Source organism: Prunus mume, linkage group LG6 (assembly GCF_029339155.1).
Source record: "Prunus mume cultivar Tortuosa linkage group LG6, ASM2933915v1, whole genome shotgun sequence".
NCBI classification, from domain to species: domain Eukaryota; kingdom Viridiplantae; phylum Streptophyta; class Magnoliopsida; order Rosales; family Rosaceae; genus Prunus; species Prunus mume.
In genome coordinates this window covers 6,383,772-6,407,755 of record NC_142703.1, presented here as the reverse complement: position 1 = coordinate 6,407,755, position 23,984 = coordinate 6,383,772, and the positions used below count along the sequence as shown (strand labels likewise).

At 36.0% G+C, this 23,984-nt stretch overlaps 2 protein-coding genes across 3 annotated transcripts; one reads left to right on the top strand and one right to left on the bottom strand.

Annotated features, from left to right (window-relative positions):
- Positions 1-11,366: 11,366 nt before the first annotated feature.
- LOC148915969 (protein PHLOEM PROTEIN 2-LIKE A1-like) lies at positions 11,367-12,182 on the bottom strand. The gene is made up of 2 exons (XM_089054433.1): positions 12,066-12,182; positions 11,367-11,924 (listed from the first exon to the last, which is right to left on the bottom strand). The coding sequence occupies exons 1-2, from the start codon at positions 12,167-12,169 to the stop codon at positions 11,525-11,527; spliced, it is 504 nt and encodes a 167-aa protein (XP_088910559.1). The 5' UTR covers positions 12,170-12,182; the 3' UTR covers positions 11,367-11,524.
- Positions 12,183-16,377: 4,195 nt separating this feature from the next.
- On the top strand, positions 16,378-21,423 carry LOC148915968 (uncharacterized). Of its 2 annotated transcripts, XM_089054729.1 has the most exons (4): positions 16,378-16,972; positions 17,170-17,319; positions 17,653-17,784; positions 20,797-21,423. In XM_089054729.1, exons 1-4 carry the CDS (start codon positions 16,714-16,716, stop codon positions 20,964-20,966), a joined length of 711 nt encoding a protein of 236 aa, XP_088910855.1. In that variant the 5' UTR covers positions 16,378-16,713; the 3' UTR covers positions 20,967-21,423. The 2 variants fall into 2 exon arrangements, with proteins under 2 accessions (XP_088910855.1, XP_088910856.1); XM_089054730.1 differs by lacking the exon at positions 20,797-21,423 and having other exon boundaries at positions 16,379-16,972; positions 17,653-18,105.
- The last annotated feature ends 2,561 nt before the right edge of the window (positions 21,424-23,984 follow it).

Below are 23,984 nucleotides of genomic sequence, written 5' to 3'. Positions count from 1 at the left end.
AGACTCTGTATTAATATGATCCATGGCAATGATTCCTTCACTGATCTTTTCTATCACTGATAAGAACTTTAGCGATAGAGGCTTCCCTCTGATTGACCTTTTGTTCCATTTTGCAAACAATATAGCTGAGTTATTATCATTCCAAATCTGAATAGGCTTCTCAATTGTTCCCAAAACTTTCAGGCTAGTTAGAAAATTCTTCAGCCAAATAGCCTGACATATTGCTTCATAACAAGCTATGAACTCTGCCTTGTAACAACCCGGTCCTTAATTACTATTTAATTATTAATCTATTCCAGTAAAAGACCACTATACCCCTAGAATATTTTAATAATATAAAAGTTGACTTTTTAACCTAGAAGGAATTTTGAGATTTCAGTTATACCGTTGAGTAGAGCGCGATGAAAGGAGTTCGTAGACGTGCAGTACACTCGATTCTAAGTTGTATTGAGGGAGATACGATCAAAATACGTTCAGGGGCAAAATGGTAATTTGCCAGGTTAGATGTTTTAAAACTGATCTCTCTCTCTCTCTCTCTCTCCTCCTCTGCGACCCAGCCCCTCCCCGTTTCTCTCCTCCAGCCGTGGCTTCGCCACCCACCGCCAACACCACGGCGGTCCACAGGACCGGTCAGCTAGGACCGCCATCACCCGACCATCGGTTCCGCGCATCCCGACCCGGCGACTCCGCCACCGAAAAACAACCGGTTTTTGACAGAACTTTCAAGCTCTCGTTCTCCATCGTCCGGCCACCAAATCGGACGAGTGAGGTATGGTTTTCTAGCTATTTTCCATGCTCTAGCTGCTGGTTGGGTAGGATTTCAGAGATTTCAAGCGTAGATCGTTCGATTTTTAAGTTAGGTTTCAGCAGACTTTTGGGTCACTGTTCCGGCCACTTCTGGCCAGTTTTTAGGGTAGGTCCAAGAACAAAAGTGGATCCAAATAGGGTGTTATACCTAGGGTAGGAGTCTTGAGCCGTGATTTAGAGTTTTTTCAGCGGAGTGTTATCGCTTTAGGCACCACGCGCTGCCGGCGCGTGGGCAATAGGGTGAGGACCAGAGTCAGCCCTAGAATAATCTCCTAGTCCCCATGAGCGCGTAGGATTTCACGGATCTTAATTCATATAACGTTTGAACCTCGAATGGACCTCGCCTAGTGGGTGATTCCCGGGTTCAGCAGGTTTGAACAGTTGGATCGTAATCATGTTCCAGTATGTTGATCTAGGTAATTTCAGGATCGTATAGCAATTGTGGATCGTAAACGGAGTCCCGGATACTCCAAAAATGTCAGTCATAGAGTAAGGTTTATAGTAAAACAAACCGATTCTGAGTCGAACAGAGGAAAGAACTACGTGTGGCTTGATCCTCTGAAGAATGCGTAGGCACCCTACGATTATTAAGCGCAGCCACGAGTTAGGGCTCGGGGTTTATGTTCTTGTTTTGAGGGCATTTTGGTCATTCGACCCACGATTACAGTGTCGATTTTAAGCGAGTTTCACCGGATTCCAAAGTGGAAATTGGGTCAGTCGTTTCATGCCTGCATAGTTGAGGTAGTCACAATAGGCTGCTTAACACTTTTCCAAGAAACTGCAGCTCCTCCAAATAGAAAAACAAAACCTGAAATAGACTTTAAGTCATCTACGCACCCTGCAAAATCAACATCTGCATAGCCAACCAATTCTAAGCTCTCATTCCTTTTGTAAACTATCTTAAAATCCTTTGTCCTCTGCAAGTATCTCATGATTTTCTTCCCTGCTACCCAATGAGCCTGTCCTGGATTTGATTGAAACCTCCCTAACACACTTAAAGGAAAAGCTAGATCAAGCCTTGTGCAAACTTAAGCATACATAAGGCTGCCAACCAACGAAGCATAAGGCTTATCTGCCATCTCCAACTTCTCTTGATCTGTTTTTGGTGCTTGTTCATGATTGAACTTATCACCTTTGTTAATAAGCACATCACCCCCTACACAGTCCATCATATTGAACCTTTTGAGTATTTTCTCAATGTACCCCTTTTGTGAGAGTCCTAATAAGCCTCTTTTCCTATCTCGGCTAATTTCTATTCCAAGAACATAAGATGCCTCTCCCAAATCAGTCATTTCAAAATGTTTAGATAGGAAGACCTTGACATCATGTAACAATGTGAGATTAGTGCTTGCTAGGAGAATGTCATCCACATAGAGTACAAGTAGAATATAGTGCCTCCCACTGATCTTGACATATATGCATGAATCTAGGACATTTTCTGTGAAATCATATGTCTTAATAACTTCATCAAATCTCATGTACCACTGTCTTGAAGCTTGTTTTAAACCATATAGCGATTTGTTCAATTTGCAGACCATGTTTTCCTGTCCCCTTTGAACAAAACCCTCAGGCTGCTGCATGTAAATTTCTTCCTTCAAATATCCATTTAGGAATGCAGTTTTGACGTCCATCTGGTAAAGATGCAGGTCAAAATGTGCGACCAACGCCATGATCACTCTGATTGAGTCTTTAGTGGATACTGGTGAGAAGGTTTCTGTATAATCAATGCCCTCTTGTTGTGTGTACCCTTTTGCAACCAGCCTAGCTTTGTACCTGTCTATTGCTCCTTTCGAGTCCCTTTTAGTCTTATAAACCCATTTTCAGCCTATAGGTTTACATCCTTGAGGTAAAACTTTTAATTCTAAAACATCATTCTTTCTCATTGACTCTAACTCAGATTTCATTGCAGCCAACCACCTTTCATTGTCTTCACCCATTATAGCTTGCTTGAAATTCTCAGGATCATCCTTCCCAAGTATGTCATGCTTAAATTCTTGTAGATATACATAGAAATCCGGCAATGCAGATCTCCTTGCTCTTTTTGACCTTCTCAACTCCATATCCTGCATATTTTGGTTTGTGCCTTGAACGTCAATATTATTTTGCACAGGTAGATTCAAAATTCCTGCTTGAGCTGTGTCTGGAATGTCGTTATTGTCTTGCACAGGTGGATTCATAATTTCTGCTTCAACTATGTCTTGTGCCTGATCCGTGTCTTCTTCCATATTGTCAAGGTTTTCATAGTTTGTCTCAACTGCAGGTATTATAACAATGCCTTTACTTGTCTCAGATCCAGCATTGTTATCAATCTCCATTGATTCTTCATCAAAATCCAAAACTCTATCTTCTATTTCATCAGATTCATTTTCCATGAAAACTACCCTTTGAGTTTCAACAAATCTTGTAGTGTTCTTTGGACAGTAGAACCTATACCCTTTGGATCCTTCAGGATAGCCGATAAAAAAACAACTCACAGTTCTTGAGTCTAGTTTTTTTTCCACAGGGTTGTAGAGCTTTGCCTCTGCTTTGCAACCCCAAACCTTTAAGTAGTTTAAGCTTGGTTTCCTTTTATTCCATATTTCGAAAGAGATTTTGTCAACGCTTTTTGTTGGAACTCTATTCAAGATATAGTTTGCAGTCTTCAAGGCTTCTCCCCACAGGAAAATACGGAGATTGGTACAGCACATCATGCTTCTTACCATGTCTTTTAAAGTCCTATTCCTTCTCTTAGAAACTCCATTCTGCTGAGGTGTACCTGGATTGGTATACTGAGCTATTATACCTTCTTCCTGGAGATATCTTGCAAAAGGACCTGGATTTCTTCCAGCTTCATCAAATTTTCCATAATATTCTCCACCTCGGTCTAACCTTACCACTTTAATCTTAAGCTCCAACTGTTTTTCCACCTCGGCTTTATAGATTTTGAACATATCTAAGGCTTCTGATTTTTCTTTTATTAAATAGATATGTCCATATCTCGAGTGATCCTCTGTGAAGGTGATAAAATACTTGTATCCTTCATGTGTTGGATTTGGAAAAGGACCACAAATATCAGTGTGAATTAATTCCAACAAATTTTCACTTCTTACTGCTCCTTTCTTCCTTAAGGTGGTTAGTTTTCCTTTTATGCATTCAACACAGTTTTCATCCAACTCATTAAAATCAAGTGGTGCTAACACAGATTCTTTGCGTAGGGTGTTCAATCTTTCTTTTGAAATATGCCCGAGTCTTATGTGCCAAATTTTTGCAAAAGTTTGATTCTTACGTTTTGTGCTTGTAATGTTCATAACCATTTGAGGAGCCTTGCAATTTAACTGAAACATATTGCCAACAAGAATTCCATTTCCAACTAACTCTTTATTATTGAAAATTGAAATACCAAATTCATCAAAACTCAAAGTGACCTTTGATTTTACAAGCCTAGCAACTGAAATAAGGTTCCTTGTCATAGAAGAACATATACTACATCTACCAAATCCAAAACAAAACCAGAATCTAATTGAATCCTAACTGCTCCAATGAACTCCACTTGTACTTTGACTCCATTTCCTACGAACACCTTCACCTCATCCTTGTTTGGCGGTCTCTTGGTTATGAACCCCTGCAAAGAATTAGCAACATGTATTGAAGCACCACTGTCTAACCACCAAGTATCAGTAGAAACATCAGTCAAATTTGATTCAAAACAGACCAAAACGTTTTCAATCTTACCTTCATTTTTGCGTTTGTTTTTCTGCTTTTCTAACCACCTCTGGTACCTTGTGCAATTCCTTTTCATGTGTCCAAATTTTCTGCAGAAATAGCATTTCAATCCAGTTGGCTTTCCCTCTTTCATCTTGGTATTTTCCTTATCCTTCTTTTCTGCAAAATTTCCCTTCTTTTCTTTGGATTGTTTGACACGATAATCTTGAACCATATTCATAGTCTTTTGACCCCTTTCCATGGTGATATTATTTTCTTCTTGAACACTTATTGTTATGAGATCGTTCAATGTCCAACTTTCCTTTTGAGCCACATAAGAACTCTTGAGAGTTTTGAATTCTTTTGGCAGTGAATTCAATGCAAAATGCACCATCATATCATCATCTATAGTCATGTTTAATCCCTTTAGCTTGTTCGCAATGTCTGTCATATTCATTATGTGAGCTCTTACACAACCTCGCCCATCATACTTCATCTCAGTCAATTTGTTCAGCAGGACACCTTTCTCTCCTTTCTCAGATTCTTTAAACTTCTGACCAATTGAAACAAGAAAATCTTTGGCACAATCTGATCTTGGAATACTTCCTCTTAAAGAAGGTGTCATGGTTTTCAGCATAATCAGTGTAGCCATCCTATTGGCTTTTTCCCATCTTTGGTATTTCCTTTTGACATCTACAGTTGCATCTGCAGCAGGTTCCTTAAGTGCATCCCATTTTAGAGCAATATCATAGTCCATTAGCCCTAGTGAGATTTCCAACTCTTCTTTCCACTTTAGATAGTTTGAACCAGTCAAGATTTCGATGGAGTTGTAGCTTGTAGTATTGACTGTAATTTAAAGAAAAACATAAATACAAATCCCCAATAACTTTAATTAAACATTATTGATTTGCATATGTAGATCACAAATCAAACATGTTCCATGGTCCTAGAACAACAAATCTGTAGAAGCAGTCTTGAAACAACGAATGATTCCACATCTGTGGATGGAGAAACATTCATTGTTTGCTCATACAATCTATTTTTGTAATCCGTTCCATTATAATCAATCATTCTTGCACAATTCACATCTGTGGACAGAGATTTGTACAAGAGAGATTGAATATAATGCAATCTTGATCAGGAACTTTGAATGAAGAATTTCCTGCATCCATTTAGTTGTTGTGGCTTACTTAATCGATTCAAGATTCTCTCCAAACTTTGATCAATCAGTCTTTCAAGCATGATTTAAGCAGAGAACTTTATGCTTAACTCATACCTTAGCAATTAAGATATGCAATCAAAACTTACATGCTTATAATGACAGTATAAAACATATTCTTTTAAAGCGAATTTTATCTTGTAATTAGGTTAAGAACATATAACCTAAGCTCTGATACCACATGTTAACTTAATATGTTTAAATGCTCAAAACACATAACATACCTTGATCAGACATGGTGATAATTACTGCAGCATGGAACTGGATTTCTTGCTCTGGAAGAAACTGGAAGTCTGCAGGTTCTTGGCTGGTTCGTTCTTGGACAGATTTGCAGTATCGCAGTAGGGTAGTTTCTCTATGCTATCCGGCTCTTGAATCTCTTCTTGATGGGGTAGAATAATATGAGAGTGATTTGCCGTTAGCATAGGGACCTCCCTTTTTTAGGCATAGTTTAAGAATCCTCCTCATCATGGATTACTTAAACTCCCTTAGCCAAAAGGATTAGGTATCTCAATCCATTTAATATAGGAAATCTTAAGCACTTGTATTTATCTGAAAAGTCATATATATCAAGCCTTAAAATAAATCGATCCATGTAATCCTAATTGACATTGGACTAGTTATCCTTAAGTGATTAGGAGACCATCTTTAGAGTTTGTATTAGAATGCAAATCTTACAAGTTTGGGTTGGCTGCGGTGGTTGCAAGGGTGTCGGTGCACCAGCAACTGATGTGTAGCTACTATCAACTGAAAGTTCTTGACAGAGGCAACTGTTACCCTTCCATGGAAGTTAAGGCACCAACACTGCAACTATTCATGCCATCTCGATGCCTTGTTCCGAAGAATCAATGGTCTCTCCTTTCCTTCATCTTCATAATGGGACCCAACTATATCAGAGAATCGAGCACCGCTAAACTCAGTTGAATTATCAATTGATTTTGAGAAGGATATGCTCCGGAATGAGTCCTCAAGGGAGCGCTGGAGAAGCTCAGGCTGGCGGGACAATGCCACCAGGCTCAAGGGATGCGGCAGGAATTGAGTGCATGTTGCAGTGCATCCTGCGTGGCCCCCTAGTGCCAAGTACATTTAACTCATATGTCACCTGAGCGATGTTGTAGCTGCCAGTAGGAACCTTGGGAGAGACCTTTTAGAGTAAAACCGACGGCTTTGGCCGGGTGGGTAAAGCCGAGCGCTGTTGTAGGGAGGCTGGGTATCATAAATAATGAATTTGGTGCCTAGAAAATTAGACCTGAAAATGATGCACGTTAAACCAAACCAGATAGAAACTGCTTCAGGCCCATCAATAACAAAAATGAAGGGAAAGTAATATCCTAATACAATTATTATTACTATTGCATGTCCGCAACTTGATTTGTTTAGCTGCATTTCCAATAGCATGAACTGCTAAAAGGTCAACAAACTTCGCTACTAATTAAGAATTAATAAATAAAACATGCCAACAATAAAATATTAGTTGTAATAAAAATATAAGAACCACCACTATACGAATGCATCCATGAGAACTCAGGCAGCAACAATTGCGGACACTGACATCATGCAAAGTGACAGACCAAAACACATCATAACGAAAGGACTGTCACCAGTTATTCAACCATGGTCATAATGCCTCATAAAGTCAGTATTTCATACATGTTCAAATTAAGGATATAGCAATGGAAGTTCCAATGCAGCCAAAGCAACTGAAATAGAGAGATAACACATAAAAGTACAATACTAACCCGCAATATCACCAATATCCTTGGAAGAAGAGAAGGGAATTGATATGTGTAAAAAAACAATTAATATGCATCTTAAAATTCTTTAAAATAATATCATTTGCAAAAGAAATACTTCTTGCAGGAGTGCTTCCTGCAAAACCAAGGCTAAGAATGTAAAGTCGCCATAACGAATCCCCATTACCCCATATTATTAATCCATGGCCAATGGACAGCAGATGCCAGTGGCCAATAGAAGATAATATTATATTCTTCATGTCATGATGAGATTTGGTTTTTAAATTCATTAAAACGCTCCCTTGTGGAGGTAAAACTGGCCCAAAATAAACTCCCAAAACTAAGATCAATGTTGGAACAGTTGGGGGTTGTACTTAATGAATGGAACTAAATTTCGGATATGTTATAGTCGATACCCATTGGAACAAGTTTCATGAAGAACTTTACCGCATCCGAGCACTGGAACATGGTGATCAATGGTTAAGAAGTTGACCTAAGAACATGAACAAAAACAAATTTTATATTCAAAAATGCACTTTTAGGTCCCATATATTCAGTAATGCACTTTGCATTGAAAAGTCTTATTTGCTATTTGAATAATTTTTGCTCTAACAGACTCTTCAATTCAATTAATGCAATATCATAATATATATATATGAAAACATGTGAATATGTCTATGTATTTTTTATATGAAAAGAAAAAATGCATGCTTTTAACATTTTCAATGTAGGTTTTGTTTTTCCGACGTAAAAATAAATGTTTGAAGAGCCGAAGTCAACTTACCAATTCTAAAGAGATAGAAAGAGGTTGCAGCTTTGATGACTAAGGTTGAAAAAGTTGTTGGAGAGAGTTTTTCTGATGTGGCTCACCTATTTTAGAATTTCAAAGTTGTTGAAGAGGCTGTTGGAGATGCTTTTATGTTTTAGGGGCATAATTGTAACAACAAAATATATAAATAAAATAAAGAGATATTTGTAGAAATATCACTTGAATTTATAGATTAGTTTCAATTTTTCACCTTAAAGAAAAATTTAAGTGAAATGTCACCTTATCCGTGAGCTACTTTCCTTTTTTTTGGCTGATACTTTCCCGTCCAAGAAAAGAAAGTGTGATCTTTTCTTGTTTGCTGGAAGTGAGCTCCAAGACCAAAGCATGTGATGCTCACAATCATCGCTCATGTTGGGTTATGATAAAGATCATCAGTTAACTGTTTTTAACGTTGGGCTAAACATCCTAGCCTTGATTTATTCTTTTCACTCTGCCAGCAAATAGATATTTTCTGTGGTTGCAATTAGAGAATACTGCCAAAATGGTACTTCGGTCTTGCGGCACTTTTTTCCCTTATTGCACAGCATTTCATGGCTCCACAATTTGAACAGAAGACAAATTTTTTTTTTTTTTTGACTTGGGTAATTGCATGCCCTCGTCTTTCACTGCCTTGACACATGGAACACCAATATTTAGCTTGTGGGTTTTGTACCTGAAATGAATTCATCATCCAAGTTCGCTCAGCAGAGCATGGAGTTTCGCTAGGCAAGGCATGGAGATTTGTGGTTGCCATCTGATAGGATTTTTAGTACCTGAGCAAACAGGGTTAAAATCACTGAAAATACTTGCAAGAATACAAGGTAATTGTAGTATAAATGCTCATGCAAGGTCGTTGTCCCCAAAGATTGTTATCCTAAGAATAGGGTTAAATATATAATATAAAATCGACTCATCACCATCCAACAACGATTACCATCCATTTGTTTGATTTGTGAGTTTTATACCAAAACACGGGGGTTTGCTTGGCAAATCATTATTGATTTGCGGGTTGTCACCCAACATGGATTGCTATCCATTTGTTCGATTTGCAGGTTTTATACTCAAGCATGAGGCAACTTAAAGAGATGAGCTTTGTTGCAGATACAAAATGCATCTTTGATTGCTTCTATCTTTTTTTGCTCCACTCTTTCCCAAGCCTTGCCGCTTCTCTTCTTTTTTTTTCTTCGTTTTTTTTTTCTCTCTCTTTGCAGCCTTCATGCTCATCCTCCCCCCTTTTTCTTTTCCCACAGCTGTGCTTTTTGTAGGCTAGCCATGAGAGATTACTTTTGTGAAGGACTTTTTATTCAATAATCAGCTCCACCAAAACAGGAACCGTCAACCTCTCTTGAGAGTTTTCATTGATTGGTCAGCCTCCTATGTTTAAATTCCTTTAGGAGATTTGCACGTGGGATTAACCCACCTTTGAATACTTGAAAAGCTTATTGGATAATTGGCTTTACTTTTCTATTTTTTATTTATAAAACTTATCATCTATATTAGATAAGGCTTGCTGGATGTGGGCTTAGACAAACACGACCCAAATTTTTTTTTTCCATTAATTCTGATGGGTTCATTGAGAGGTATAAAGCTCGATTAATTATGAAAGGATACAATCAGACTTATGAAATTGACTATGAGGAAACCTTTACGTATGTTTTCAAGATTAATAGAATTTGAGTCCTCTTGTCACAGGCTGCAAATTTAGATTTGCCTTTGTAGCAATATTATATAAAGATTGCTTTTGTACATGGAGACTTAAATGAAGACGTATATTTGAACTTGCCACTTGGCTTTGTTTTGGTTGAAGCAATAATATCACCTTGGATTGTTTGAAAGATTTAATTTGGCCATGAAGAAATATATGGTTACAAGTTGTGTGTATGCTTGTCTTTGTTTAAATCTTCATCTAATTTAACTAAGTTAACTAATAGAACTAAAGTGTTTAAATTAATTTCTATGGTAAGGATCGAAGGATCTCGTATTTTCTTAAATCTTCATCTAATTTAACTAAGTTAACTAATAAAATTAAAGTGTTTAAATTAATTTCTATGAAAAGGATCTTGAAAAGGATCTTGTATTTGCTTGCTGTACTATTACATGTTTCGTGCACTTGCAATTAAAATTTTGATTAAGTTGGTCTAGAAATTAGGTTCGTAACTTTCACAACAATTTTTTGTAGGAAAGGCTCAGAAACTTCCGTTTATGCTCAAAATTCTTCTCTCTGACCTAATTATTCTACAAAACACAATTGAAACCAAACTAATTGGCTCATGTTAAAGAGGAACAAATACAGAAACCAATTAAAAGTATGTATTAAAGACATGTGAATTTATGCACTTATTAATTGTCACGTACGGGAGAGCTTGATGCGTAAAAGAGAAGAGATATGCTTGGTTGTTGTGGCAGGTGGAGTGTAGGCATAAAGGATTGGGGAAAGTAATAGATGCCATATGGAGAATTAATGAATTGGTGAAAGGAGGAGATGCAATATGGACCGGTGCACAAGAAGGGGAATCACCGATGGGTGGAGAGAAGCTCTGATACCATGGAAAACTTCTATAAAAGAACATATATGCAGCTCACCTTTCGCATGAATCAGCGGCTCTGCTTTCTGATCAATACAAAGATAGGTAAAGTGTATATGCATACAAAACCCTTACCCTATGCCAGCTACGCTTGAGGTACGGCTGGAGAGCTGATGCTGCATGTGTATGCCTTAGAAGATGTCAATTATCTGTTATTTGACAAAAAAGAATTGAAGTAAACGCATTGCATAATTTGTTCGAGTGCTTTGAGTATATTGTGAGCTAACAAACACTCAAGCCTAGAATACGTGCAGTAATTAATTAAACAAGATTAAACACATCCTAATTTTGTATTTTATAATTTATAATTACATAATAAGACACATAAGTAACTTAATCTCACATAAAATTCCTAGTTCACACTTTTTGTTGTCTTCATCAGGTGTATGTGTAAAGTACATGTATTATAAAGAGTAAGTCATGAAACAATAAATCTCCAAAATAATTTTGCATGTAGTTATTATGCCTATCATATATAAATATAAAATTAGTTGGTACTGGTAGTTATAATATGGGTTTGGCACTGCTCAACATTGTTCATAAACAAAATCATTTGGAGATTGGAATTGAGTGATTTAATGAACTATATAGTACATAATAATGATACAATTAAATTATCATTCAAAATCTCCTTGATAACAACTAGATTGGGAGATTGGGATTAAGTGCTTCATTATTCTGTTCTTAATTATCATTTATTAGATATGCAACTTGGCTCACATGCAACTTGGCTCTTTGGTCGAACGGCAACACCCTTGATAACAAGTCCGCTCTTCCATTTCCCACCACATTTATAGAGCAAAAACTCGATGTCCCCTTGATTTGCGGATGCGTTGAACTCACCCAACTTAATATATTTCCATTGATTATCTACTTTACTATGCTTAAACATATCCTCCAAATTAATGGGCCAGTCATTTGTACCACCTGGGTGAGTGAATTTGAAATTCACTTGATCTTCCCATCCATAAGCTCTAGTTTTCATCTTGGCCACAAGTACAACTTCATACTGAGTTCCTGGTGACAGGTTTGGGTTTTCATGTTTTCCACTCACTTCTAGCCAACATACATTTACCAGTTCAGCAACGCGACTGCAATGGAATCGAAGTTAGGACTGAGATTACGGATAGCATATATATATATTTTGTATATGTTATTCGTATCTGTTTCAAATGTTCAATAGGACTGGAGAAACCGAGAAACCATAAGTTATGTAAAGAAGTTTTTGTTACCTGGTTTCTGTCTCATTGACCCATCGCCAGTAACGACGGTCATCAGACCAAGCGATTTTCAGATCCTTCGCATTCACCATACAGACATTTTCGGACTCCCCCATCTCTTCAATATACGTCTTCCATCCAATGCTTCTTGTTGCTTATATAGGTAAAAGCAGGGCTAAGTTGGTCATTTCCATGTATGCATATAATGCATATGATTTTGGTATTTACGTGTACGATGAGGATGAGGGCTTTAGCTTGTGACCAATGGCGGATCTAGGATTCTCGGGCCAAGGGGTCATAGTGTAAAAGTTTCGAAATTTTTTTAGAAGAAAATAACACTAGAAAAACAGAAAAATAGTACTTTCCATCCAAACTTCAATTATACACGACGAATTTTCTTTTAAAAACATTGCATTGTAGCTTCATAAATCATTTATTTTTTTAATAATTTTAGGCACTTTTGTTAATGTCTCATCTAAAAGAGAATATCATTTTTTATAAAGAATAAAATTATAATGTATAGAGACTACACTTACCTTTTAAAAAAAATTAAAATGAAAAAAGCCCAAACCCCAACTTTGAAAAAGAAAATTAAAAAAACAAAAAACAAAACCTCCCATTTTCTTTTTCATAGTTTCACTCTCTGCAACATCTAACCCAATCCTCTCTTCCATACCTTCTCAACTTTTATAAAATAAAAAAATACTACATATAATATTTACAAATTTACAAATCTATAATATAACATGTTTGCTATTGTTGGCGTGCCTACATTCCTCTTCCCAGTCCCTGCCACTTAAAATTTTGTTACTTTTAATACTTCTAATATTATATTTTTATGTTGTTTTCAAAGTCCCCACACACTAAATGAATCAGATGCTGTATATTAATAGGCCTTTTGCTCAATATGAAAAACAAGACTTTTCTCATACTCTACACCAATGTCGGCAGCCCCAAGTGAAGACCTAATCTTCAATTTCAACCACTCATTTAATGCAACATAACTTCCTCTTAAAGCCAAACCAAAACCAGAACTTGCTTTCCCATTTACTATATGGGTCCCACATGAAAATTTTACCAATCTCAACAGTTTAATGTCCAAAATTAAAACTCACCCACCCATTACCATCGCTGTAACCCACCCATTAACTTTCCTTTTCTCTATTTCTGTCCAAAATTAAAACTCACCCACCCATTACCATCTGTCCAAAATTAAAACTCACCCACCCATTAACGTCGCTGTGACCCACCCATTACCTTTCCTTTTCTCTATCCCTGTCAAAAATTAAAACTCACCCACCCATGGCCATCGTTGTAACCCACCAACCTGACACTGGCAGGTATTGAAGGAACGAAGTCTAAATGTGTATAAATATGAAAGGAACGGAAGCATATCACAAAACAAGGCGTGCAGACTGGCGCTGGCAGGTATTGAAGGAGAAGGTCAGGGTAGATTAGTGGTTATGCATGGAAAAGTATCAGATTTTGAAAATAATAGACGAAGATTTTGAAAATAAAAAATCACGGTAAACAAACAGTTAAAGTACAACCATTTTTCTGGCATGGGTTCAACAATTGGATCTAAACTTGCTGGGTCATCTCTTCTACTGTTTTTCTTGGTGATTTTCTTTTCTTTTTCCAAACAAAATAAACAATTAAAAAAAAGATGATGTGGCAGATGATAGGGTTGCCATGAGAAATGACACAACTTGCGTGTAATATATATTGGTATTAATAAGTTGGTGTCCGTAGCATTATTGTTCTGTAATAGAGAAGCTCCCTTCTATCTATATTTATACCTAAGTCGTACCAAAACGTGAAACCTGTGTTATTGGCTGATCCATATAACAAGTTTAATTTATTTGATGCTTCTTTTAATTTATATGTCCTAAGTTGTACCAAATCGTCCTCAGCAATATGCGTATTACCATCACCACAAAACACATCATCAACACCGTTTTGCTTCTCAGGAAATAGAAACTCCTTAATAGCAATTGTAACTACATATTTCTTCTCATTCATCAAGGACAGATACATTACACGCACATCTAAGTCGGTCTCTAGTACACATGGAGGATGATCCGGCACGAGGTAAGTCATATCAAATGCCCCAACCTCAATCTCATTGAATCTTGAACATATATTAGAACACAAGAACATTAAAGTTGAGTCACTTTGAAGTGGAATGGAAACAGTTTTGTCCTTAAACACACATCTTCCAAATAAGACATGTTCCATTTTTGCTATAACAAAGAAAGTAATGATTGTTAGTCTCTCTCTTTCATGTGCTAATGTACCTACCCAAGTATCCAAGATTATTACATGCAAAGAAAAATCATTGTTTGTTGGATAGGTAGAATAAAAATGATGAGAATAATTGACCTAACCAACTAAAAGAAAAAGAAGACAACTGTTATGAGTTACTGGAGCATCTCAAAAAATATATAGAAAAAAAAGCGTAATCATATATAGCAAAATTTGTTGTAAAAGCACGAGATAACAGAAGCAAAAAACTCCTTTGATGACAACGATTATTAAAACCAAACTCACACAGTATGCAAGATGTCAAAATAATTTAATGATTAGAAAACCTGTAGGTATATAAGCTGCCTGTAGGTACATAATCAATATTTACCTACATGGTGGGCTGATGTTGATTTTCTGTACTGGCAAGATAAAACTAACAATCACTATACAAAAGTATAAAACTTAACCATAGCAAAACCAGAGCAAAATTGGGTATCTGGGTATATAAACTGTATGTAGGTACATAATCAGTATTTACCTACATGGTGGGCTGATGTTGATTTTCTGTACTGGCAGGATAAAACCAACAATCACTATACAAAAGTATAAAACTTAAAAATTGATTCTAAAATAAACAGGATCATGTACAACAGAACCTGTCATCAGGTTATCAAAAAAAGCAAAAATCAAACCAGGTTTAAAAACAGCAAAAATCAAACCCATCTATTTTCGTGTGGGTAAACTAATATCCAGATACCCAGGTTTGCTCTGGTTTTGCTCTAGTTTGTATGTTGTAGGTCCATAACCAGGTTTTAAAAAACCAAAAATCAATCTTTTCCGTGTAGGTAAACTAATACCCAGATACCCAATTTTGCTTTGGTTTTGCTTTGGTTAGGACTAACAATGAACAGGGCTCCATGTACATAAAAGAGAAAGACGTTTTTTACCTGCAATTTGATGGCAGACCACTCACGCTTACTAGTCAATGTCGAATGCTCCGGAATTTTCAAATGGAATTTCAATACCTGGAATTTCTTGAACTGCAACAGAAGAAACCCCTCAACCAAATTTCCACCTTTAGGAACCCTAATAAGAACACCAAACTCCAAACTAAAACCATAATCAAAACGTAGGACTAAGAAAATTAACCCCATAATCAAAACGGATAATTAATTGCAGACACAAATTTTGGAGAGGATCACTACAATAAATAAGGGGACCAAAACTTCAAACACTAGCCTCTTACGCGCTCAATTGTAAATAGGGATATTTTGGGAACTTAAAAATCATAATAATCAGATATATAACTTAATAAGATAAGGGATACTTATAAAAAAACCTCAATTCTAGACATGTATTTATAAAAAAACCCAAGCATTATTTAAACATAGAAACACACCCAAAACCCATCATTAAACACACTCAAAACCCATTTATAAACACACCCAAAAAATATACAATTGTTGATTTTTGGGTTGATTTTGGGTGTGTTTCTATGTTTAAATAGTGTTTAGGTTTTTTTATAAATACATGTCTATAATTGGGTTTATTTATAAATTTGTAATAAGATAATTTGATGAGTTGGATCCTAGTCATGGGTTTTGGTTGATATTACTTATAGAAGCAAAAAGTGAAGGGTTGTAGGTAAGTCAAATTGAATTTGAAGGGGGTAAGACAAATTTGCTATAATTTATTTGATGCTTTTTAAATTTGTTATTCTACTTTTGCTTTATTACTTTTTCTTTTTAAAATTTTACAACTATGGGGGCTGGTATACGTGTTACTTTGTTAATTGATTTTTGTTTTGTCCAGAACGATGTAAGTTACTTTGTTACTTTTTCTTTTTTTTTTGGTCTGAAGTTACTTTGTTACTTGATTAAGCAAGGTATGTGATGCTCAAGAAAAAAAAAAGCAAGGTGATATTGGGGATATCAAATATTACTCGCCATATATATAGTAGTGGAGAGCGCGCGGTTATATAAAGAAAGCAACGAATTGAGTCGAAACATAATATAGCTAGAGATGGAGAAGGAGGAGGAGATGGAGAAGGAGGAGGAGATGGAGGAGGAGGAGATGGAGGAGGAGGAGGAGATGGAGGAGGAGGAGATGGAGGAGGTTATAGGAAAGGCACTGAGTCACTGCCAAAAGCCATATAAATGTGCCATGTACGGCGAATGGGAACCCCTTAAAAAAATTCTACGAGAATAAGCCAAATGAAGTAGTTGGCCAATTGACACCGAACAACGACACTGTACTACATGTCGTAGCCGCTGCCGGACACAACGACGTGCTTCGGTTTTTGATTGAACAGATAAAACACCCTGCGATCTTAGATTATGCGCTTTCAATCCGGAACAACTATGGCAATACCATTCTGCATGAGGTGGCTGTGTCTGGAAATCTGGAAGCAGCAATGATCTTGATGAGCAAGGAAAAGGATCATAGCTGTCGAGGTATGCTAGCGATTAAGAACAACTTAGGAGAGACCCCACTCTACAGGGCTGCTGCTTTCGGTAACACAAACTTGGTCAAATATTTGGCTTCCCAAGTGAAGCTGCAGCCGCAGCAGCAGGATATAGAGAAGCAGCAGGAGGAGGCTATGGAGTACCACTTCAACAGAAACCATGATAACATATCCATTCTTCAGATCGCAGTCATTAGCCAACATTTTGGTCTCTCCCTCTCTCTCTCCCCTCTGACAATTGCATTGTTAGTTATATATGTTAGTTATCTATGAAATATAGCTGTGAATTAAGATTAATTCTTGTCTGAATGTGTGGTTGGAATATATAATCTTGCCAAATAAACATTAGTCTAATATTTTTTTATTTGACTTTATTATTACTAACACGGTTTTCCTTCAATGCAGAGACTGCTCTTTGGTTACTAAAAGAGTACCCAAATCTTGCGAATAGAAAGGAAAGAAATGGACTCACATGTCTTCAATTGCTAGCCCAAATGCCATATGCCTTCGAAGCCAAATTTCGCAAAAGCGCATGGAAGATGCTCATTTATAAATGTACCATCTACGCTACTGCTACTATTAGAATTAGAGATAAACTCACAAATTCATAGGAACAACCATCTATTATTTTTTAGGATCAATTTAGGCCCATTTTTCAGGTTTATATCAAAAAATTTATCGTTGGCCATGCTAATGAGTCAACCTATAGCCCCATTTATAGATGGTAATTTTTCTTTTCTTAAAAGGATTACCTAGAGGGCTGCAGCGCATGCATGTTAGCCTTGCCGTTGCTATTTCCACTCTCAGAATGAAGTGCAATCCAAGCTTTATTTATGCAACGCTTTCTGATGTGATAATGCTGATCTTTGTGCGCTCTTTATTGTTCAGGGATTTACCCTTTTACTGATGACTTGATTGACTTGAAGAGAAGGATCAATCAGCCCTCCCAGTCTAGTTGTTCACAGAATATCACAAGGATCAATCAGCCCTCCCAGTCTATTTGTTCACAGAATAACACAAGTAACTAATCAAACTTTCAAAGTTATATATATATATATATACAGGGGCGGAGCCACACTGGGACCAGTGTGGTCCCGGGCCCCCACTCAAGTTTTTTTATATTTTAAAAGTAATATACTGCTATGTATTTGTATATGTATATTATTTCAAATACTTTATGTTTTGATATGTACCCACATGTATTGTGGCGGACTTATTAAGGCACAAGGAGGTAGTTCAAATTGCGCCCTTGCTCAGCTAGTGGTGATGCACTCCAGGTGTACAGATTACCTTATTTCCATTTTCAACATTTAAGTAAATGTCTTTGTCCTTTGACTTTAATTTATTTTTATATTACTCTATTTACTTAAGTTTACAATGTAAATAAGGAAGTACCCTTATTTGAATTCAAATAAAAATACTAGAAAATCAAATTCTCACCAAGTCAAAATATGAAAAATCGGTTTTAGTGTAAAATACGATTTAGGCTAAAAATGATGGCTCATTAAGTCAATATATAATTCATACTAAAATCTCATAAAATCATATTTTCTTATTTCATGTGTAAGGAATAAAAGCCGCCAAAAATTATCTTGAGAAAATGATTATTCAAAAAAACCATTTTTTCATACTTAGTAAATACTTTTTTAAATACATTTTTACAAATTTATAAATAAATCCAATTCTAGACATGTATTTATAAAAAAACCCAAACACTATTTAAACATAGAAACACACCTAAAATCAACAATTGTATATTTTTTGGGTTTGTTTATAAATGGATTTTGAGTGTGTGTAATGATGGGCTTTGAGTGTGTTTATAAAGTGTTTTGGGTGTTGGGTTTTTTTATAATTTCAGCCCCCATTTTGGGTGTTTTAGTAAAACCCCCATATTTTTTCATGTATGATATGAATGCATAAAGGAGCCTAAGGTTGTTTTTAATTTGGGAAATTTTGATTTTTTTTTTCCTTTCTATTGGATTTAATGGGGAAAAAGCTTTAAAAATATTTTCTAAATCCCTACTCTTTGTCTATCTCTTGCAATTTTTCTTGCTTAGAATGTATTTGTCTATCCCTTTGTCGAGAACAATTATGATTGCAACCAATAAGCGATATAATTCTTGACATATGTGATATATATACACTATTTTTTGTATGTATTATGAGTTCGAATTTTTGATTCTTTATATTTTGTAAGAGGCCCCCACACACATGAAATCCTGGCTTCGCCATATATATATATATATATATATATATATATATATATATAGGGGGCGGATCCGTGGCACCATATTTTTTACACAAGTTTTGACACAATTTTTGGGCCATTAGATTACTCCACTTTTAATGGTTGAGATTAAATATGACATGGCAAAATAATATTTTTCTCTTTAATTAATATTTATACATTGGGATTCAAATCCTGATACCATATTAATTAAGAATTCATTTTCTCTCTTCTCATTAATTATCTTTAATTATTTAATTCTCTCTCTTTCTTCTACAGAGAATTAACGTCTCTCTCTCTCTCTCTCTCTCTCTCTCTCTCTCTCTCTCTCTCTCTCTCTCTCTCTCTCGTCCCCAAACCAGCTTCTTAATTAATATTTGCATTGTGGTTTCATATCATTTTCATTTTCCTCCCAAATTTCTTCCTTTCACTTTTTATTTTAATGTCTAAGAGGTAGAAGAACTAACTGTCATCAGAGAATTTATTCAATGAAATACTTCATTGATCAAAGCTATAGGCAAACCTTACTGGTTTCATATCATTTTTATTTGCCGATTCAATCAAAGGATAGAGAGAGAGGCGTGAGAAGTGGGATTGTGGTTTGGATATTTAGTTTTTGGTGAGATTGTTTATTTATTAGACCCTAATAAATATTTGAGATTAAAGAGGCAGGAGAGATTACATCTTCTGGCAAAAAGGTTGGAGAGAGAAAAATTTCCTTTTATTTGTATTAGAGAGAAAATAAAATTAATGATTGTCTATTTAAAAAAATTAAAACTACTTGCCATATAATATTTAATCTCAACCATTGAAAGTGGAGTAATCTAATGGCCCAAAAATTGTGTCAAAACTTGTGTAAAAAACGTAGTGCCACGGATCCGCCCCCATATATATATATATATATATATATATAGAATGCCATCCTCTTGCATAAAATCTTTAAAACAACTTATTTTGTTAGAAAAAAAGAATAAGTTAGTTTTCCATAATATGAAATGTTGGTAACCCATTATTAGTTAAGAAACATTTTCCTTAAACCTGGTGTGACGTTAGATTTTAATTTTGCTCTCATTATTTTTTTGTATTAGGGGTAGTTCTACTTATGGTTCATTTTGACTTTTGGTGAAGCCTGTCACACCAAGGATGAGATCATAATAAGATGATAAGCAATATATATACACATATAATATAATAGACATATCGCAAGTGATGTCAATGAATGGTGGGCATGGTTGACTTTGACTTCCCAAAAGCATATGGAGGACTCTCATTTATAAAATGTACCATCTACTCTACTGCTTATACACCACAACTAAAATTAGATACAAACTCAAAAATTCAATTTAGGAACAACGCATGTATTACTGATGAGTCAGCCTATTTTCGTAGTCAGATAGTTTGACTTTTCTCAATGCCCATCATTTTACCCTCATAACAAAAAGGGGAAGCAACCCATTAAATTCCAAAATTGTTGCTTAGATAGATAATATTCTTTTATTATCTCTTTCTTCTTTAATAAATAAAAAATTTAAAAAAAACTTACCTGCTGGGTTTTATATTGTTTTTTTTTTTTCTTCTTAGTTTATTTTAGATGGACAACAGTTCAAACAAGTAAAGCTATAGATGGTAATTTTCTGTTTCTTCAAAGGATAACCTGGACTACAGCCATTGGTATTTCTGATCTCGCAAGCCAAGCTTGTGGTGCAAGAAGGAATAGTGCCCCCTTTATTTATGCAAGCCTTAACTTCTGATGATGATAATGCTGATCTTTAATTGTCCTCCCCTTTTTATGCATTCGGATTCAGGCCATGATGACAACTGTGACTCGGAGAGGAGATCCAATCAGTCACCAAATCAAAAGGATGACTTGGAGAGAGGATCCGATCAGCCACCAAATCAAAACGATGACTTCATTACGAGTGAGAATTTTTTTACACATGGTTTACATATGGACAGATGTCAAATTTTTAAATAGTGGTGAGGGTACACATTGAGTTAAAGTGGTGAGCAAAAATGCTCTCTACATATAGAATGTCATCCTTCCATAAACCCTAAAATCTTAAAAACAACTGATTTGTTAAAAAAGAAAAGTATATTATTTTTCCATAACATAAAATGCTGGTAAGTCAGTACAAATTAGTACAGATAACCATACAAGGATATTATAAATACAGAAGCCATTATTAGGCAATTTATCATGGCTAACTTTTTTGGCTGCCTTTGTGACTGAATTACAAATACTATTGTCTTTATCTCAAAAATGTTGGTAAGCTATTCTTAGCTAAGAAACTTTTTCGTTAAACTTGCTGTGAGGTTAGATTTTAGTTTTGCTCCTTTTGACTATATATCTATATATATTCATAGAGATATAGTCTAATTTAGTAAATTATGATCGTATACATACTGTAATATATACCTACAAATATGCTCATAAGTTAGAATCGATATACCTACCAAACGTATATGTTTAGAATGTAATAATAACGAAACTGCAAATATAAAGAGTTAGAGAACTAAAAATAAAATAGAACCAATCTCACAGCCAGGTTTTTAATTAGGCCTTATCCAAGAATGACAATGTAAGACTAATTTTTCACAATTGAAGGTTCATTTTCATGTTAGTGTTTTGATATTCAAGCTGGGTTTTGTGTAGAGGTCTGTTAGAGAGAAAAGAAGAAAGATGAAGAAATGTAATTTTGACTAACTGCTCTGCTTGCTCACGAAATCAGTGAGCAAGACTCTCGTATATTCTCTATGTAAGAAAAATGAGCTCACACGGTAAGTACAATCAGACCGTTAGCTCTGAGCTGGATTCACACAAGCATCAGTGAATCTCAGCCATCCATCTGTCTTAATTCTAACTCTTGGCTATTTCAGTCTTTACATGTTTGTAGCCTTACACTTGTCATTCTAGGACTAAGTGAATACACAATTAACACTCTAGGCTTAAAAGAAATCAAACTCACAACTTACAATTCTACACTCCCCTTTAAGTTTTGAGCTGATTTCACACCAACCTTGTCTCTGAGATAGCATAATCAATCCTTAGCCAATGACTTTGTGAAGATATCTGCCAGTTGCTCATTTGTAGGATAGTAAATCAAGTTAATGATTCCTTCTTGCAAGGCATCCTTGATGAAGTGATATCTTCTATCAATGTGCTTAGTTTTCTGGTAAAACACAGGGTTCTTTGTGATAGCAATAGCAGCTGTGTTATCACAGTGTAGTGGTGTAGCTTCAGCTTGAAATTCACCAAAGTCTTCCAAGACAAATCTGAGCCAAATTGCTTGTGCATTTGCTTCTAAAGCACTGATGTATTCTGCCTTTGCCGTAGAAAGAGCAACGCAATTCTATTTGACTGATGCCCAAGCAAAAACACCACTGCCAAAAGAGAAAGCATACCCTGAAGTGCTCTTACTGTCATCCATCGAGCCACTCCAGTTATTGTCACAAGTAGCCAATTAACATTGCATTCCTTCCTTTCACATACTCCAGCCCATAATCAAGTGTCCCTTGAATATACTTGAGAACTCTTTTAGCAGTCCCATAATGCTTATTAGTAGGACAATGCATAAATCTAGCAAGTAGACTAGATGCATACATTATATCGAGTCTTGTAGTCGTGAGGTATAGCAAGCTTCCCACAATCTTCCTATATTGCTCTTCATTTGCTGGACCACTTCCATCTTTTTTGCTTAACTTCTCAGTTGTAACCAAAGGTATAGATACAGGTTTGCATTCATGTAGGCCAAACTTGCTCAACAAATATGCTGCATATTTCTTTTGGTGAAGAAAAATGCTAGTGTGAGTTTGAATAACTCCCATTCCTACGAAATGATGCAAGAGCCCCAAGTCTGTCATTTCATATTTCACCATCATGTCTTGCTTGAACTCCTCTAACATTGACTGAGAACTCCCTGTATAAATAATGTCATCTACATAAATGGACACTATTATAATTTCTGCTTCTCCTCTAGTTTTGGTATAGAGAGTGGCCTCACTTTGACTCTTGGTAAATCCACATTGAGCAAAGTATGTGTCAATCCCACCGTACCAAGCTCTTGGTGCCTGTTTTAGGCCATAGAGAGCTTTATGAAGTTTGTACACTTTATCTTCACTCCCCTTGACCACAAAACCATCCGGTTGGTCTACATACACCTCCTTTTCCAAGACACCATTTAGAAAAGCAGATTTGACATATAGCCGATACAATTTCCAATTCTTTTGTGCTGCCAAAGCAACTAGTGTGCGGATTGTATCAAGTCTAGCCACTGTTGCAAAGGTCTCATTGTAGTCAATACCTGGTTTTTTAGCATAACCTTTGGCAACCAGCCGTGCCTTGTTCTTCTGTACTGATCCATCAAGGTTTAGCTTGGTTTTGAACACCCACTTAACTCCAATTATAGGTTTATCAGCTGGTCTGTCCACTAGCTCTCATGTTGAATTCTTCTTAATCATTGACAATTCATCCATCATTGCTTTCATCCGAGACTCATCTTTAGTAGCTTCATCAAATTTTTCTGGTTCCATAATGCAAAGATTGCATTGAGCTAGAACATCGTCCAGATTTCCCCATTTTAATGGAGTGTGATCATAAGCTTGAGTATTTCTCATGCTGCTGCTTATATCACTTGTTCTTGGAGTTTGAAGGTGATCATGACTTCTAGAAGGTGTCACTTGTGATAAATCATTCGGCAGATCAGATTGCTCTTCATGATTGATCACACTTCCTTGTTTATCAGACATTTGTTTCCAATCCCAAGCTGCATTCTCATCAAACACAACATCCCTTGAGAGTAGAATCTTCTTAGTAGCAGGATCATACACTCTATAACCTTTTTCACATATTGCATATCCCACAAAAATACCTTTGGTGCTTTTTGCATCTAATTTCTACCTCACTTCACTTGGTATGTGTACATAACACAGACAGCCAAATATTTTGAGATGAGCTAGACCTGGTTTTCTCCCACTATATGCCTCGAATGGTGTT